At 44.4% G+C, this 19333-nt stretch overlaps 1 protein-coding gene across 1 annotated transcript; it reads left to right on the top strand.

Moving 5' to 3' along the window:
• Window positions 1-812: 812 nt before the first annotated feature.
• LOC133775370 (large ribosomal subunit protein uL11-like) lies at window positions 813-1349 on the top strand. Its single transcript, XM_062213658.1, has one exon. The coding sequence runs from the start codon at window positions 885-887 to the stop codon at window positions 1347-1349; it is 465 nt and encodes a 154-aa protein (XP_062069642.1). The 5' UTR covers window positions 813-884.
• Window positions 1350-19333: the final 17984 nt, after the last annotated feature.

Raw genomic sequence — 19333 nt, 5'->3', positions numbered from 1 at the left:
TCACAGAGCTTATAAAAGAAGAGACACATGGGCATACATAATTGAGTCCAGTGACAGCAGAGCCATCGTGGATTTTTTTATAAGGCACTTCCTTATGAAGCGGTAAACTCTCCGAGGAGAGGCCCCACTATCTCCCCCAGTTCCTTCAATGAATGAGTAGAGAAAACATGAGTAAATGACAGACAAGGCATATTACATTTCAAGGAGCAGACTTTTTTTATATTTTTATTTATTTATTTGAGAGGTAGTGCTGTAGATGGAAAGGTCTTCTATTTCCTGGTTTTCTCCCCAAATGGCCTCAATGGCCAGAGTTGGGCTGACCCGAAACCAGGGGATGGGAGCTTCTTCTGGGTCTCCCATGTGGGTGCAGGGCCCCAAGCACTTGGGCCATCTTCTACAGCTTTTCCAGGACATAACAGAGAGCTTGATGGGAAGTGGAGCAGTCGGGACTCAAACTGGCGCCCATATGGGATGCCAGCACTGCAGGTGTAAGCTTTACCTGCTACACTACAGCTTCTGCCCTGTATGGTGGAAATGGGTAAAGGACTTAAACAGACATTTTCCAAAAGAGGAAATCTAAATGGCCAACAAACCCATGAAAAAATGTTTAGGATCACTAGCTGTCAGGGAAATGCAAATCAAAACCACAGTGAGGTTTCACCTCATCTCAGTTAGAATGGTTTTCATACAGAAATCAACAAACAACAGATGCTGGAGAGGAGGTGGGGAAAAAGGTACACTAATCCACTGTTGGTGGGAATACAAACTGGTAAAGCCACCATGGAAGACAGTATGGCTTTTGGTATTCGGCTCAGAGAAGGCCAAGGTGCAACTGTCTTCAGTTGTCCCGAATCCAGGTTCAACTGACACAAGGCACCTCCACCATGCCAACCAACTTTGATCCCAATGAGATCAAAGTCATATACCTGTGGTGCACCAGCCACGAGGTCAGTGCCACATCTGCCCTGGCCCCCAAGATCGGCCCCCTGGGCCTGTCTCTGAGAAAGGTTGGTGATGACATCGCCAAGGCAACCAAGGACTGGAAGGGGCTGAGGATTACTGTGAAACTGACCATTCAGAACAGACACGCCAAGATAGAGGTGGGGCCTTCTGCCTCTGCCCTCATCATCAAAGCCCTCAAGGAACCACTGGAAACATCAAACACTGGAAACATCACCTTCAATGAGACTGTCAACATTGCCCAGCAGATACTCCACCAATCTTTAGCCAGAGAACTCTCCGGAACCATTAAAGAGATCCTGGGGACTGCCCAGTCTGTGGGCTGCAATGTGGATGGCCACCACCCTCATGACATCAACAGTGGTGCAGTGGAATGCCCGGCTAGTTAACAAGTACAGAGTAATTGTTTCAATAAAGGACCATCTGACAACAACAACAACAACAACAAAGACAGTATGGAGACACCTCAGAAATCTGAACATAGACCTACCATATGACCCAGTCATCTCACTCCTGGGAATTTACCCAAGGGAAATGAAATCAGCATATGAAAGAGTCATCTGCACCAGCATGTTTATTGCAGCTCAATTCACAATAGCAAAACATGGAATCAACCTAAATGCCCGTCAATGGAAGACTGGATAAAGAAATTATGGGATATGTACACTATGGAATGCTACACAGGGGTAAAAAAAAAATGAAATTCAGTCATTTGCAACAAAATGGATGAATCTGGAGAACATCATACTTAGTGAATAAGTCAGACTCAAAGGGAAAAATACCAATATGTTCTCCCTGATCTAGGAGAACTACAGAGCACCTTAAAACAAAATCTGTAGAAGTGAAATTGATACTTCAAGAAGAGATGACTTGAGTGGCCCTTGTCTTGACTGTTGAGGAACAGTTTTGTGTTATTTTGTTGTTGTTGTTGTTGTTGTTGTTTTCATAATATTTGTTGAACTCTTTACTTAGCAGAATTAATCATGTATATAAAGTCAACTGAGGATGGATCTCATTTTAAAAGAGTGGGAATAGGCCAGCACCATGGCTCACTGTGGCGCTGGCACCCCGGGTTCTAGTCCCAGTTGGGGTGCTGGGTACTAGTCCTGGTTGCTCCTTTTGCAATCCAGCTCTCTACTGTGGCCCGGGAAGGCAGCGGAGGATGGCCCAAGTGCTTGGGGGCCTGCACCTGCATGGGAGACCTGGAGGAAGCACCCGGCTCCTGGCTTCAGATTGATGCAGCACTGGCTGTAGCAGCCATTAGGGGAATGAACCAACAGAAGGGAGACCTTTCTCTCTGTCTCTCTCTCACTGTCTATAACTCTCTATCTCTCTCACTGTCTAACTCTGCCTGGCCAAAAAAAAAAAGGAGTGGGAATAACAGAGGGAAAAGGAAGTTTGTACCTGTAAAGCTGTATAGTTCTACCTACATTCCTACAGATTACTTCTAGGGGTACAGTTTAAAAACTTGCCATAGGACCCAAATCCCATTAAGCTGGGTGGTAAAAATGCTATCTTAAGTATTAAAGTGATCATATTAAGTGTTAAAGTGAAAATATAGATAGGATTAAGTGTTAAAGTAATCATATAAATAGAATCATGTGTCTGGTAATACTAATAGGATTTAAAAGGAGAGAATGTCCCAACATGGGAAGCAGTCCACACAGCAGACTCATAGTAGACTCACTCTTAAGTAGCACTCTAACCTCAGAATCAGCCCTTAAGACATCCTAGTCTGGCTAAAAGGCCCATGAGAGCATTTCAGGCATGAAAAGCCAAGACACTGTGGCAAAAAATGTTCTACATGAAGGACCTCTTTGAGTGAGATTCCAGTAGAAAGAAAGTGACCATCAAAGAAGGGTGTACTTTTCTCTAAAAGGAGGAGAGAACTTCCATTTTGCTTATACCCTTGTCTAAATACTGACGGAGTCTGTGTATTCAAAAGGCTTCCATAGCCTAGGCAGCTCATTTCAAGAATCTTGGATGGTCACTGAGGTCATGCATAAGAGTGTTAATTGTTAAATTAACAATGGGAGTCACTGTGCAACAACTTCCCATGTAGGACCTCTGTCCTTAATGAGCTGTATTATGAGAGTTAACTGCAAAACTTGTTCTCAAACAGTTTTGTGTGTGTGTGCACATGTGCACAAATTGTTGAAATCTTTACTTAGTATAGTGTTTGTCTTCTGTGTACAAAGCTAATTGAAAATGAATCTTAATGGAGAATGGGACTGGGAAGGGGAGAGGGAGGAGAAGGAGGGGTGGGAGTGTGGTTGGGAGGGTGGGTGTGGTGGAAAGAATCACTATATTCCTAAAGTTATACTTATGAAATTTATATTCATTAAATAAAATGTTTGTTTGGGGAAAAGAAAAAAAAAAAAAAAACATGAGTGTTCAAACGAAGTTACCCAGCAAGCAATGTACCACATGCGTATAGACTTCAGGACAGAGGTTTGGACTCAGGCATAACTAGTATTAGGTGGCACAGCTTAAAGAAAACAAATACATTCTTGTAGGGCAAATAGAATAGAACTAATAAAAGTGGAGAGAAAAGCCCAGGGAAGCATCACTAGTGAATAGAGAGGAAGAAGTCAGCAATGAATACCAGACATAAATTCATCTTTTCTAAGGGGATAGAGAGACTGTGAGCATCAAAGACTGAAGAAAAGTGGGGTCAAATTAAGACCAACCTAGGTCCATTTGTTTAGACAAGGAGGAAGCACTGGTGGCCACCACTGCCAAAGCAATTCCTATGCAGCGGTGATAACAGAAGTCAGAACTCGCAGGCTTGAGACATGGGTGAGAGGATTCTGAAAATTCAGATCACAGTCTCAAGAATCATAGCTGTGAACAGGGCAGAGAATCGGAGGATGACTCAGGGGAGCATTTGTCTTAAGATGGTAAATATGGAGGTGTATTTATTGACTAAAGAAAAAGGAGCTAATGAGAATGGAGAGGATGTGAGAAGACGTCGGTGGAGGAGCTTCCCCCATTCCAGGTGTCTCCTTCCTGTAGGTAAATCTCAATTTAGTGTTTCCTAAGCTACCCTGCACTCCTTCACTTATCTCATTGCTGTGGAGAACAAACAGCTCATTTCATCAATAATCTTAGAAAGAAATTGGCAACCTTGACCCAACGCTTCTCCTCCCTGCTGTCATGATACCTTAGTAAGGCTTCTATCTAGAAGTGCCCAGGATGGGCTCTGGGGTCAGCTCTGAGGCTCATTTGGCTCAAACACCAAGTCACATCATCCAACCCAGTTCTGCTCACCACAATGCTGCAGCTTCTGTCTTGATTCTTTGGTTTACTTTTCAAATTCTTCAGCACCCAGGTAGAAAGGCAGAGGGCTACTTACTGGGGTGTCCTCAGAGATACTGATCCATAGGGATATGAAGAAAAGAGGAGATAATTTACTGGACAAGGGCTAAACAAAAGAAATGACTTCCCATCCTTTCCAAGAGTTAAGAGTTATCACAACTGATGTCATCTACTTTCTCTGTGCAGTTGCAAGTTATTTGCAGAGAATAAGAAAGTTAAAGACCTGAGCTTTACAGCTTTCCTTGAGGGAATGAGAGATGGGGAATAGAGGATGCATTAATGAGAAGGAAGCCCCAGTTTGCCATCCCAGTATGGTTACAATCACTCTGCACTGATTCCAAAGGAGGGAAAGCCAAGCAGGGAAAATTAGCCACACAGTCACAACAGTTACAATTATGACTACAACTCACACTCAAGACTCTTCCCTGGGTAGATTTTTGCAGAAATAGCAAGGCCTTGGAAGCCTGGACTAAGACATTTTGTATGAGCTGTTAAGAAGATACTGGCATGTGGTGGGCAGCTGCTGGCACAGCCCTTAATCATCCCGCCTCCAGGTTTTCACTCCTTCCTCTATGTGTAGGCTGGACCTAATGACTCACTTCTAATTAAGGGAATACAGCAAGAGTAGCGAGATGCCACTTCTGGGATGTGGTTATAATATAAGACTGACTTCTGCTGGGTTCACACATTATCTGTGTGGTTGCTCTGATGAGGCACACAGAACAGGTGCACGTGGAAGGGAACTGAAGGTGACCTCCAGCTGACCACTAGCAAGGAACAGAGACCCTCAATCCAACAGCCCCCCAGGAGCTGACTCATTCAGTAATCACACAATCTAGCTTGGAAGAGGATTCCTCCCAGTCCAGCCTTCTGATAAGAATGCAGCCCTGGGGGCCGGCGCTGTGGTGCAGCAGGTTAAAGCCCTGGCCTGAAGTGCCCGCATCCCATATGGGCACCGGTTCTTGTCCCAGCTGCTCTCTTCTGATCCAGCTCTCTGCTATGGCCTGGGAAAGCAGTAGAAGATGGCCCAGGTCCTTGGGCCCCTGCACCCGTGTGGGAGACCTGGAAGAAGCTCCTGGCTCCTGGCTTCGGATCGGCACAGCTCCAGCCGTTGCGGCCATCTGGGGAGTGAACCAGTGGATGGAAGACCTCTCTCTGTCTCTACTCCTCTCTGTAACTCTGTCTTAAAAACAAATAAGTCTTAAAAAAAAAAAGAAAGAAAGAAAGAAAAAGAAAAGAATGCAGCCTGGTCAACATTCTGCATGCAAACTTACAAGAGACCCTGCCATAGACTGAATGTTTCCCCTCAAAATTCACATATTGTACTGAAATCCCCAACATGATGGTACTTGGTTGTGGGCTCCTCATGAATGGGATTAGTGCCCTTATAAAGGAGATGGCAGCTATGTGAGGACACAGTCAGAAAAAAAATGGCATTCCTCTACAAAGGCAGTGAGCCCTCACCACACACAGCATGTACCAGCACCTTGATCCTGGACTTCCAAGCTTCCAGAACTGTAACAATAACAAAAAAATGGTGTGTTTATAAGCCACCAGTCTACAATATTTTGTTGTAACCACCTAAGACAGATCCCACAGGAGAAGACCCAAATAAGCCACGGCTGGATTTCCCGACCCATAGCAACAAAACAAATGTGTGTTGCATTGATATTATTTGTAATGCAGCAACAAGTAAAACATGGTGGAGAACTTGCTAACGATACCAGTTAGAAGCTAACTAGTGGGGCCAGCACTGCCACATAGTGAGTAAAGCCTGCAGTGCCAGCATCCCATATGGGCAATGGTTTGAGTCCCAGCTGCTCTCCTTCTGATCCAGCTCTCTGATATAACCTGGGAAAGCAGTAGAAGATGGTCCAAGTCCTTGGGCCCCTGCACTGCGTGGGAGACCTGGAAGAAGCTCCTGGCTTCAGATCAGTGCAGCTCTGGCCATTGCAGCCATGTAGGAAGTGAACCAGCAGATGGAAGATCGATCTCTCTCTCTCTCTCTCTCTCTCTCTCTCTGCCTCTGCCTCTGCCTCTCTGCCTTTCAAATAAATAAATCTTTAAAAATAGAAATAACCAAAGGATGAGAGCTCACTCACTCTTCCTCTCATAAATAAAAAATTGTTTTTTTAAAAAAAAATTAAACGTGGGCTGCATATTTTAAGATGAAATTGACAAATTAGGATTTGTCTAAATTTCAGGAACCAAGGTGGTAAGGCATCTAGACAATGCCACCCAAGGAATTCTTGATGAAATGTAACAGAAATATCCCCCCAACCAACACTAATCGAGCACATTCCCACTGCTCGCTCTTCCACAAACATTGGCTCCACTAACCCAACTCACTGTGACCTCTGAGTTCACCGCACTCAACGAGCTAGCAGTGCGGGCTCTGAGAGTCAGCTCATCACTAACTTGCATGCAACCTTGGGCAACTTGACCTCCCTGCCCTACTCTTCCTTGACCTATAACATACAGGTGTGGCAATGAGATCTCTGTGGTATATCTGGGCCAAAAACTGAAATTATCTATACTCAGACGTGGTCTGGACCCAAAGAGCAGACTACTGAAAGCACCAGTCACGTGCTTAGCATCCAAGTCTTCATTTCAACACAGCCCGCAACCTCTTTATCACGTGGTTCAGTGTTACTCAAGGAGTCTCCACGCAACCTCATTTTTGTGAGCTGCTCACTTAAAAATGGGTCCCGGTGTTGAAGTGATTTCACAAATAAGACCAGTGTAAGCAAATAATGAAGGATAGAATTAAAAGGGAGAGAATGATCCTGCGGGGGAAGCAGGACACACAGCAGACTCATAGAATGGCAAACGCCCAAAACAGCACTCCTGCCTCAGAATCAACCCTTGGGACATTCGGATCTGGCTAAAAGGTCCATGAGAGTCTCACAGGCATGGAAAGCCATGACACGGTGGCAAAAAACAATCTAAATGAAAGACCCTGGTGAACAAGACCCCAGCAGAAGGAACAGGCCATCAAGGAGAGAGGCGCCTTTCTCTGAAGGGAGGAAGGAACCTCCACTGTGACACGGCCTTGACTAAACAAGTTCAGAGTCGGTGAACTCAAGGGGCTTCCATAGCCTAGACAGCTCATAGCAAGAGTCTCGGGTGATTGCTGACGTCATAAATAAGAGTGCCAATTGTTAAATCAACAACGGGAGTCACTGGGTACATGCTCCCCACGTAGGATCTCTGTCCTTAATGTGTTTTACTATGAAACTTAAAAACAACACTACTAGTCAAACAATACCCTATACCTTGTGCGGTTGTGTGAGTGCAGCCTGTTGAAATCCTTGCTTAGTATATACTAATTTGATCTTCGGTATATGAAGGTAATTGAAAATGAAACTCGATGAAGGACGGGATGGGAGAGGGAGTGGGAGAGGGAGTGGGAGAGGGGAGGGCCGTGGGAGGGAGGGAGGTTGTGGGGGGGGGGGAGCCACAACAATACAAAAGTTGCACTTTGTAAATTCACATTTATTAAATAAAAAAATAACTATATAACAAACAAAAAAAAAGAAAAAAAAGAACTTAATACTTTACCCTTTTAGTATTTTTTTATGTTCTACTTAAAACTATTGGTTGAACTCTGTAATTAATACACAATTATTCTTAGGTGTTTAATTAATGCTATAACTAGTGTTCAAATAGTATTTTACACTTTGTGTTTCTCTGTGGGTGCAAACTGTTGAAATCTTTACTTAATATATGCTAAATTGATCTTCTGTATATAAAGATAATTGAAAATTAATCTTGATGTGAATGGAAGGGGAGAGGGAGTGGGAGAGGAGAGTGTTGTGGGTGGGAGGGAAGTTATGGGGGGGAAGCTATTGTAATCCATAAGCTGTACTTTGGAAATTTATGTTCATTAAATAAAATTTTTTTTAAAAAAGCAGCAAAAGGAAGTCTGGCACACAGAGTAAAAAAAAAAAAAAAAAAAAAAAAAAAATGGGTCCCGGAATCAAAGTTTGGGAAGGCACTCCCTCCACTCAAATTAGTCACAACACATATGAGCATATTACAGACCCTTGAAAGTTCCAGAACCAAGAAATTGGAGTACCTTTGTTCAGGTTAACATCTTCTAAACTGACTGTAAGTCCTTATACCAAATAAGGGTCATCAGTCCCACTCTACGAAGGAATGATTTGGATTAATAATAATCAGTTACCTTCAAACACACACTGAGCCTTTCTTTCTCTGTCTTGAGCTAAGAGACATTAGCAAGTAGCAGGCAACAGAGAGTTACAACCTCAAGCAATGCCTGTTGGTACCAAAAGTAAGCCTTTCAGAACTATCCTATTATCACCCACAATTCTGGAGAGATGGGGCAGTCACCCACGCAAAATGTCAACCACATGCACACATGAGTAGAGGCAGATTTCTGAACTCAGCATTACATGAGTTATTTAAGAAGCTGTATCAAAAGAGGATAAACAGGAGCTGGCGCTGTGGCATAGTGGGTAAAGGTGCTACCTGCAGTGCCACCGTCCCATATGGGCACTGGTTCAAGCCCAGCTGCTCCACTACCAATTGAGCTCTCCGCCACGGCCTGGGAGAGCAGTAGAAGATGGCCCAAGTGCTTGAGCCCCTGCACCCACGTGGGAGACCCGGAAGAAGTTCCTGGCTCCTGGCTTTGGATCGGCCCAAGTCCAGCCTTTGCAGTCACTTGGGGTGTGAACCAGCGGATGGAATGTGCCTCTCTCTCTGCCTCTGCTTCTCTGTAATTCTGCCTTTCAAATAAATCTTTTAAAAAAATAGGATAAGAAGTTTTTTAGAAACCATCCAAAAGTAATTCCTTCCTTTTCTAAATTTAAAAAAATCAGCCCAAAGACTCAGTCATCAATGTACATAGTAGTATTTAAGCTGGAAATAAGAATGATAGATAGAAATGAAATAAGATGGGAAAGGGGATTTTTAAATCACCAGTTCATATTAACGCTGCTTGGATACCCATTTTAGCATGAAATTAATTGTAAGGGCAAAGTCCAGGATATCCTGCAGTAATATTCTATGCTGTCTTCACAGCGTCTGAAATGACTTAATGGAGGCAAAGTGAACTCTTGAAAGGTTTCATTACCCTTAAAGTTGTGGCCCGTTCCTGGTTGCTTTCACGCTGTTAATGTGGTTTTCCTAGCACATAAAATTTAATTACTGGGAGACATAACATATTGCCTAGGGACCCACCTTGCACAGAAAATTGATGGGCCCTCCGTGTCTTTACTCCCTTGCTGGCTCCCCATCCAGCTAAATCCTGTATACGTCTAGGTTCTACCTTTAATTCTCTCTCTTGTTTGAAATATTCCTCAGTCTTTCAACGACAGTCTGGTGTTCGATCTGCAGGCTGCACCTGCAAGCATTCATTAAAGCAGCGTGAATGAGAGGCTATGAGGAGGCCAGCCTGAAGGAGAAAGTGCACATGGATTTACAGACTCGGGGGGAAATGCTGGCTAAGTGGGTAAAGTGGGTGGAAGTTAAAGGAGCGCTAAAAGCCAACCATCTTACCAAATGCCATCCATTTAGTCAGCCGAATGACTTACATGGTTCAAACTCTGCCCAGGCATAATACTCTATGTAAATTACATCATCCTCAAGATACAGGCTAGGATTAAATTTGATGGCAGACTTCAGGAGTAAAAAATAAAATAAACAGCAGTACCTTAAAGAGGACAGATGTTTTTTTTTTTTCCTCTGCTGTACAACTTCAGAGATACATGGTCGGAGGCTGGTATGAAGCTGTAGCTGCCCCAAGTCCTCAGGGACTTGACTCCTCTCAGCCTCAATTCCCTCGCCTAGAGCATGGCCTCGTGATCACATCTACACAGCATCTACATTCCAGGATGGAAAAGGGAATAGGCAGAGGGATAAGAAGCCTGTTGTGCCAGCCATCCTTAGGGCCGTTTGCCATAAGCTATTATCTGATACTTGAACTCTGAATTCTACTGGCCATAGTGATATGGCCACACTTAACTGCAAGGGAGGGTAGGAAATGTCCTGTCTTTAGGCTAAGCATCACATTCCCAACTGAAAATACCTACTGCTATTGAGGAATGGGAAAAAGTAGTAGGGGCTAGCTAGCTGCTTCCATCACACTGTAGTTTACCTTAACACAGAGCTAACATCCACGCCATGGGATTTGTCTAGGAGAAGGATCAGGGCTCAAGAACAGTATATACACAAAGCACCTTGCACGTTGCTGCACGAGTGAGAATAGCAGTCAATGTTTAATGAGTCCAAATCCTTTTCTCCACTATATGCACAAAAGATTTATATACACTTAGCCCCGTCTACTTTGAATCTTCCGACCCAGATACAATTCATTAACCTTTCCAAGTAGTAAATTAAGATGCCATGTTTTTTAATATTTTGACTTGAGGATATCAGCAACTGTTATGGTTTGAATATCTGACCCCCCAAATTCATGCAGAAGTTTAAAATCCAAGGTGACGAGGGTGAGTGGTTCGTCTAGTGGTAAGACACCAATTAAAATGCCCACATCCCAGGGCCCGTGCTGTGGTGTAGTAGGCTAAGCCTCTGCCTGCGGCGCCAGCATCTCATATGAGTGCCAGTTCGAGTCCTGGCTGCTCTGCTTCTGATCCAGCTCTCTGCTATGGCCTGGGAAAGCAGTGGAAGATGGCCCAAATGCTCGAGCCCCTGCACCCGTGTGGGAGACCCAGAAGAGGCTCCTGCCTTTGGATCTGCTCAGCCTCAGCCATTGCAGCTATTTGGGGTGTGAACCAGTGGATGGAAGACTTTTACCTCTGTCTCTAGCTCTCTCTCTGTAACTCTACCTTTCAAAGAAATAAATTTAAAAATCTTAAAAAAAAAAAAAAAAAACTGCCCATGGGGCTGGTGCTGTGACACAGTAGGTTAATCCTCTGCCTGTGGCGCCAGCATCCCATATGGGTGCCGGTTCTAGTCCCGGCTGCTCCTCTTCCAATCCAGCTCTCTGCTGTGGCCTGGGAAAGCAGTAGAAGATGGCCCAAGTGCTTGGACCCCTGCACCCACGTGGGAGCTCCTGGTTCCTGGCTTTGGATTGGCGCAGCTCTGGCCTTTGCGGCCATTTGGGGAGTGAACCAGCAGACAGAAGACCCTTTTCTCTGTCTCTCCTTCTCACCATCTCTAACTCTACCTTTCAAGTACATAAATAAAATCTTTAAACACACACACACACACACATATCCCATATCAGAGTGTCTGGTTGTGATTCCTAGTTCCAGATCCAGACTCCATCTTCCTGCTGATGCAGACGCTTGGAGACAGTGGTGACGGCTCAAGCAGTTGCAATGCTGTCACCTGTGTGGGAGACTGGGATTGAGTTCCTGGCGCCCAGCTTTGGCTTTCTTGGACATACGCAGAGTGAATCAACAAATGGAAGCTCTATCTATCTATATGTCTAGCTGTCATCTATCTACTCTCTACCCACCCCCATCCTTCTGCCTCTTGAATAAATAAATGCTTAATTTCAAAACAAGAAAATACGCCCATGCTCCGCATCAGAATACCTGGGTTTCAGATCTGGCTCCAACCCCTGACCCAGCTTCCTGCTGATATAGACCCTCAGAGGCAGCAGTGATACTCAAGTAACTGGGTTCCTGTCACTCACTTGGGACACCTGGATTGACTTCCCAGCTCCTGGTCCCAGCCCAGCCACGCCCCAGTTATTGTCTGTATTTGGAGGTCGGGGTGTTCCCTCTATGTCTCTCCTTCTCTCCTCTCTCAATCTTACTCCCCCTCAAATAAAAACATTTGTTAACACTTTTAGTTAAATAAAATCCAATGATATGTTAATAAATAAAATCCAATGACATGATACTAAGATGGAAACTTAATCTGAATACGACATTTGGGGATGGGCTTTGCAAAGTGGTTCTGTTGGATTAGGTTGATAGAATGGAGGCTGTGATTGAACCTGGTAGCTCCTATAGAAGACGACATAGCCATAGACAAACTTGTGCTGCCTCATGCCCTGTGCCACCTTGGGATTCTGACAGTAAGAATGCCATCATCAGAGGCTACCTCATCTTGGACTGCAACTCCCCCCTCCCCCAACTGTAAGCTAAATAAACATTTGCTCCTTATAAAGGTAGTTGCCTCAGGTATTTCGTTGTAGTAATGAAAGGCTGACTATCTTGGTAATCAAGGAGCTAGTGTGGTGGCACAGCAGGTTAAACTGCCACCTGCAATGCCAGCATCCCATATCAGACACCAGTTCAAGTGTCAGCTGCTCCACTTCTGATCCAGCTCCCTGCTAATGCACCTGCAAAATCAGTGGAAAATGGCCCAACTACTTGGACCCCTCTCACCCACACTGGAGACCCAGATGAAACTCCTAGCTCTAGCCTGACCCAGCCCTGCCTGTTGTCACCATCTGGGGAGTGAACCAGTGGATGGAAGATCTCTTTCTCTGTCTTGCCCTATATGTAACTCTGTCTTTCAAATAAAGCAACCAAACACAAAATACTACCTACTACACTTCTCAGCATTGTTCAACTGTTTACATCATAACTTACCAAGGAGCCCATTAGAACAAGAGACCAGCAATGACATCCTGAACTTATATACTCATCTGGAATGTGAATGCCATGGGATCAGGGGTCTTGCTTGGTTCATTCACACCAAAGCTCTTGAGGAGGACCTGGGACATACTCGAGGGCATTCAGTATTTCTTGAAGGAAGCAATACTGGAATTACCAAATGTATAACAGCAAATAAGAATTTTCAATATTTAAATTACAGAAAATGAGGGAGTCAGCAGGATGAATCATTTTTAAAAACACATTGGCTACTTCAGTGGCGACTTTGTGAATCAGATGTTTAGATTCCCCATCATACTGAATGGGGAGAAGCTGAAAGCACTCCCCTGACCTGGAACATGACAATGACGCCCATTTTCCCATTTATTCAATATAGTATTGGGAGTTTCAGCAAGAGCAATTAGGGAAATAAATTTAATCAATAAAGTAAAAGATCTCTACAACGAAAAGTACAAAACACTAATTAAAGAAATCATCTGGCACAGTGACTTTGAACAGCCCTTATCTCAACTGTTGAAGGATTTTTTTTTCTCTTTTATGCAAATTGTTGAAGTCTTAGTACAGAGTTGGTCTTCTGTGTATAAAGTTAATTGAAAATGAAGAATAGGACTGGGAATGGGAGGGGGAAGAAGAGGAATGGGAGTGGGGTGGGAGGGCAGGTATGGTGGGAAGGATCACTATATTCCTAAAATTGTACTTATGAAATGCATGAAGTTTGTATTCCTTAAATAAAAGGTTTCCTTGGGGAAAACATCATCTAAGAGACAAAATTGGAAAGATATTCCTTGTTAATGTATTAGAAAAATTAATAGTTAAAATGTCCATATTACCTAAAGAAATCTATAGATATAAAACAATCCCCAACAAAATATAAGACATTTTTAGAGAATTAGAAAAACAATCCTAAAATTTACATGGAACCACAAAGACCCAGATTAGCCAAAATGATCCAAAGCAAAAATAATAAAGCTAGAGTCATCACATTACCTGATTTCAAAACATACTACAAAGCCATAGTAATTAAAACAATATGGAACTGGCATAAAAACTGACACATAGATCAATGGAAAAGAATAGAGAACATAGAAATTAATCCATGCACATACAGCCAACAGATTTCTGACAAAAGTGCCAAGAATATACATTGGAGAATGGATAGTCTTTCCAATAAATGGTGCTGGCAAAATTGGATATGATATGTAGAAGAATAAAACTGGCTCTACCTACCTACCATATTCAAAAATCAATGCAAGACAGATCAAAGACAAAATAGAAGACACTGAACTCTGAAACTGCCAGAGGAAACAGGAGAAACTCTTCAAGACACTGGTGTAGGCAATGATTTTTTTTGGAGAAGTTCCCAAAACCACAGGCAACAAAAAGCAAAGCTGGACAAATGGGATTATCTCAAACCCAGCGGCTTCTGCACAGGAAAGGAAACAATCAATAGAGTGAAGGGACTTCCCACAAAATGGGAGAAAAGACTTTCAACCTACTCGTCTGAAAAAGGATGAAGATCCAGATAATACCAAGAATCCAAAAAACTTAACAACAAACAAACAATCTAGTTAAGAATTGGTCAAAGCACTTGAACAGATAGTTCTCAAAAGAAGAAATACAAATGGCCAGTAAATATATGAACACTCAATATCACTAGCCATGGAAATAAAACCACAAAGAGATAGCACCTCAACCCCTGTTAGAAAAGCTATCATCAGTGGCCAGCGCTGTGGCACAGTGGGTTAAAGCCCTGGCCTGAAGCGCTGGCATACCATGTGGGCACCGGTTCTAGTCCCAACTGCTCCTCTTCCGATCCAGCTCTCTGCTATGGCCTGGGAAAGCAGTGGAGGATGGCCCAAGACCTTGGGCCCCTGCACCCATGTGGGAGACCTGGAAGAAGCTCCTGGCTTCGGATCAGCGCAGCTCCAGCAGTTGCGGCCTTCTGGGGATTGAACTAGCAGATGGAAGACCTCTCTCTCTGTCTCTACCTCTCTCTGTAACTCTGTCTTTCAAATAAATAAAATAAATCTTAAAAAAATTAAAAAGCTATCATCAGAATTAAAAAGGAGAGAATGATCCAATATGGGAAGCAGGACACACAGCAGACTCATAGAATGACAAATGTCCTGAACAGCACTCTGGCCTCAGAATCAGTTCTTAAGGCATTCGAATCTGGCTAAAAAGCCCAGGACAGCATTTCAGGCATGGAAAGCCAAGACACTGTGGCCAAAAAAAAATGACCTAAATGAAAGATCTCTGTGAGTGAGATCCCGGTGGAAAGAAGGGGCCATCAAAGAAGGAGGTACCTTTCTCTGAAAGGCGGAGAGAACTTCCACTTTGACTATGGCCTTGTCTAAATATGATCGGAGTTTGTGAAATCAAGAGGCTTCCAGAGCCTTGGCAGCTCATGACAAGAGCCTCAGGTGATCACTGACATCATAAATGAGAGTGTCAATTGTTAAATCAACAACAGGAATCACTGTGCACTTGTGTCTCATGTAGGACCTCTGTCCTTAATGAGTTGTACTATGAGAAGTAATGGTAAAACTAGTCTTCTAACAGTACTTACACTTTGTGTGGGTGCAAACTGTTGAAATCTTTACTCAGTATAGAGTTGATCTTCTATATATAAAGATAATTAAAAATGAATCTTAATGAAGAATGGGATGGGAGAGAGAGTAAGAGGTGAGATGGTTTGGGGGTGGGAGAGGGGGTATGAGGGGAATAATCACTATAATCCAAAAGTCGTACTTACAAAATTTATATTTATTAAATAAAAGCATTCTATAAAAAAAAAGAAAAGAAATGCTATCATCAAAAAGTCAGAAAGTGGGGCCAGCATTGTGGCTTAGCATGTAAAGCCACCGTCTGAGATGCCGTTGGCCCTATGGGTACCAGGCGGCCACAGTTGTTTTGAAGAAGATACCCAGGACACAGCATAGTGAGACAACGAGCTGGGAAATGGGAAAGAAAGATGGTGAGCCAAGGAAGATAGAGAATGTGCCTGTCGTATGATCGTGCAGCTCCACTCCGAGGTATGCTACCTAGAGGGACTCCAGCACACTCACACCAGGACATGTGCATAAAAACCACGCATCATTCATAACAGCAAGAAAACGAGAAAGACAACCCAAATATTCATCAAGAATAGGATGAACACTCTGGAGCATATTGATACAATGGAATTCTACAAAGTGGTTAAAAAAAAGAATGAAGTGTTTACAAAAACCTATCAATATAGCTAAACCTCTCAGAGCATTGAGGCAAAAAAGCAAGTCATAGAAGGATATGTGCAAAACGAGTCCATTTATATATAGCTCAAAGAATAAGCAAAACAAATCACGTACTATTTAGGAATGAGTAAGAACTAATTATGGCATAGCGCTTACTCTGTGCCAAGCACTAGTCTGTACCTTGTACAAATTTGTTTTGGAAAAACTCAGTGTAGAAGAATCAGCCACCAATGGTAGAAAGCACTGTGGTAGAAAAAGGGGGACAAACCCATAAATTAGGCAGAGTCCAGTTTCTCAGCAGCTTAGGGACAGAAGTATAGTCTTGGGCAGTCATAAGACAAGGGTACCCTCAAACAACACAGCCAGAAGGTGTTGTATACACAAAGGTAGCCTGTGGCTAACCCAAGGGCACCTGGGCTTTCTCCAAAGATACTAACACTCCTAAGAGATATTCCAGGTGTCAGATAAGAGTGGCAGGTTATCTTCATGTCTTTGTCCCGCAGAGTCTGGGGTGACTGTCAGGGTCACCTACAGGGCAGGATGTTGCTTATGACCACGATGGCTACAGTCTCATCAAGCTGGATCCTGCAACTTATGAACTCACTTCATCCTTACGGCAGCTCTACGAGATGGGGATTCTCACTACATCCTACTTACGGATGAGGGAACTGCCGCACAGAGAGTCACACGAGGTGTGTAGTAAAACTAGAAAGGCAGCAGCAACAGCAAGCCAAAATCCAGCCAGTGGGAAGCTTGGAAGAGAAGGCTATCCTTAGAGGAGCTGCAAGGCTCTGGGAGCATTCTTTCTTTCTGTAGACGATGAGTAATATCTGCTCATTTCATCATTATTCTTCAAATTAAACCTACGTGCTATAGGCTCCTTTTTAAACGTATTTCATAATAAAAGTTACTAGACCATATTGCAAAGCAAAGATCAAAAAGTAAAAGTGAGCTTATCTCAACAAAAGAGAGTATTAGAAAAACAGTTTATTAGAAAGCTAAGAGAGGCCGGCGCCGCGGCTCACTAGGCTAATCCTCCACCTTGCGGCGCCAGCACACAGGGTTCTAGTCCCGGTCGGGGCACCGGATTCTGTCCCAGTTGCCCCCCTTCCAGGCCAGCTCTCTGCTGTGGCCCGGGAAGGTAGTGGAGGATGGCCCAAGTGCTTGGGCCCTGCACCCCATGGGAGACCAGGAGAAGCACCTGGCTCCTGGCTTCGGATCAGCGCGGTGCGCCGGCCGCAGCGCACCAACCGCGGCGGCCATTGGAGGGTGAACCAATGGCAAAGGAAGACCTTTCTCTCTGTCTCTCTCTCTCACTGTCCACTCTGCCTGTCAAAAAATAAAAAAAAAAATTAAAAAATTTAAAAAAAAAAAAGAAAGCTAAGAGAAAAAGAAGAAACCACCATAACAGAGAGGAAAGAAATGCTTTGAACTTACGTAACCATTGCCATAGCCGTGAAAGAAGAATCCCATTCTGACTTTCCAGGTCCATCTAGCTTGAAAGGCTGACAGTGTAAGGGTCCCCTTGTCTTAGGACTTATAAAAGGACTAGCACGTGAATCTGTAATTGAGTGAGAGTCTAGGCCGGCCACATCTATCCACACTTTGAACAATCCTGATGAGTAAACCAAGAAATTCTTTCTTTCTTTCTTTCTTTCTTTCTTTTTTTTTTTTTTTTTTTTTTGACAGGCAGAGTGGACAGTGAGAGAGACAGAGAGAAAGGTCTTCCTTTACCATTGGTTCACCCCCCAGTGGCCACTGTGGCCGGCGCACTGCACTGATCCGAAGCCAGGAGCCAGGTGCTTATCCTGGTCTCCCATGCAGGTGCAGGGCCCAAGCACTTGGGCCATCCTCCACTGCACTCACGGGCCACAGCAGAGAGCTGGACTGGAAGAGGAGCAACCAGGACAGAATCCGGCGCCCCTACTGGGACTACAACTGGGGGGTGCCAGCGCCGCAGGCAGAGGATTAGCCTACTGAGGCATGGCACCGGCCACCAAGAAATTCTTTTGCTTAATTTAGGGTCATGTCACTGTCACTGACAACCTAAAAAACCCTAACAAATGAGTGAATACATAAAGAATTGTTAGGCCAATGCTTCGCAGGTAAACTAGTATGAAAACGTCACTTTGCCTCTACACTGTTCAGTTAGCAGGTGTTTTCGCTACATGTATTCCACTATTTTTCCATTTTAACCATGGACAGCAGTTTGCCTCATCCATTGGGGCTACGTCCCAACACTCCTAGTAGATGCCCAAAATCATAGATGTTCCAATTCCTATTCACATTGTGCTTTTTCTATGCACACATATCCCTGATAAAGTTTAATCTATAAATTAGGCACAGTAAAAGATTAACAATAATAACTCATAAAATAGAATAGTTAGAACAGGGGAGGGCATTGTGACACAGCACGTTAAGTGCCGGTTCGAGTCCTCCTAGTTCACTTTCACTCCAACTCCTTGCTGATGCTCCTGGGAAGCAGCAGATGATGGCTCAAGTACTGGAGCCCCTGCCACTCATGTGAGAGACCCGGATGGAGTTTCTGGCTCCTGGCTTCAGCCCAACCCCACCCTGGCTATTACAGCCATTTGCAGAGTGAACCAGCAGATAGAAGTGCTCTCTCGCTCCCTCTCTCACTCCCCCACACTCCCCCACACTTCCCCCACCCCGTCTCTTTTAATCAGAAGTAGGAACTGTCCATCCCGCAGGCCATGTAAGGCCCAAAAATCATCTGGTCTGGCAACCACAGGAAGGACTTGAAATTCCTTTTTGCCGTTGGTTCACCCTCCAATGGCCGCTGCAGCCGGTGCACTGCGCTGAAATGAAGCCAGAGCCAGGTGCTTCTCCTGGTCTCCCATGCGGGTGCAGGACCCAAGGACTTGGGCCATCCTCCACTGCACTCCTGGGCCACAGCAGAGAACTGGACTGGAAGAGGAACAACCGGGACAGAATCCAGCACCCCGACCGGGACTAGAACCCGGGGTGCTGGCGCCGCAGGTGGAGAGTTAGCCTATTGAGCCACGGCACCAGCCTGAGAAAGGTCTTCCACCCTTTGGTTCACTCCCCAGATGGCCGCAACGGCCGAAGCTGCGCCAATCTGAGCCAGGAGCCAGGAGCTTCTTCCAGGTCTCCCACATGGGTACAGGGGCTCAAGGACTTGGGCCATCTTCCACTGCTTTCCCAGGCCATAGCAGAGAGCTGGATTGGAACAGGAGCAGCCGGGACTTGAACTGGTGCCCATATGGAATGCTGGCACTTCAGGCCAGG

The sequence above is a fragment of the Lepus europaeus genome, chromosome 16 (assembly GCF_033115175.1).
Source record: "Lepus europaeus isolate LE1 chromosome 16, mLepTim1.pri, whole genome shotgun sequence".
NCBI classification, from domain to species: domain Eukaryota; kingdom Metazoa; phylum Chordata; class Mammalia; order Lagomorpha; family Leporidae; genus Lepus; species Lepus europaeus.
Note: the sequence above shows the minus strand (reverse complement) of the source record. Positions and strands in the feature narration are given on the sequence as shown.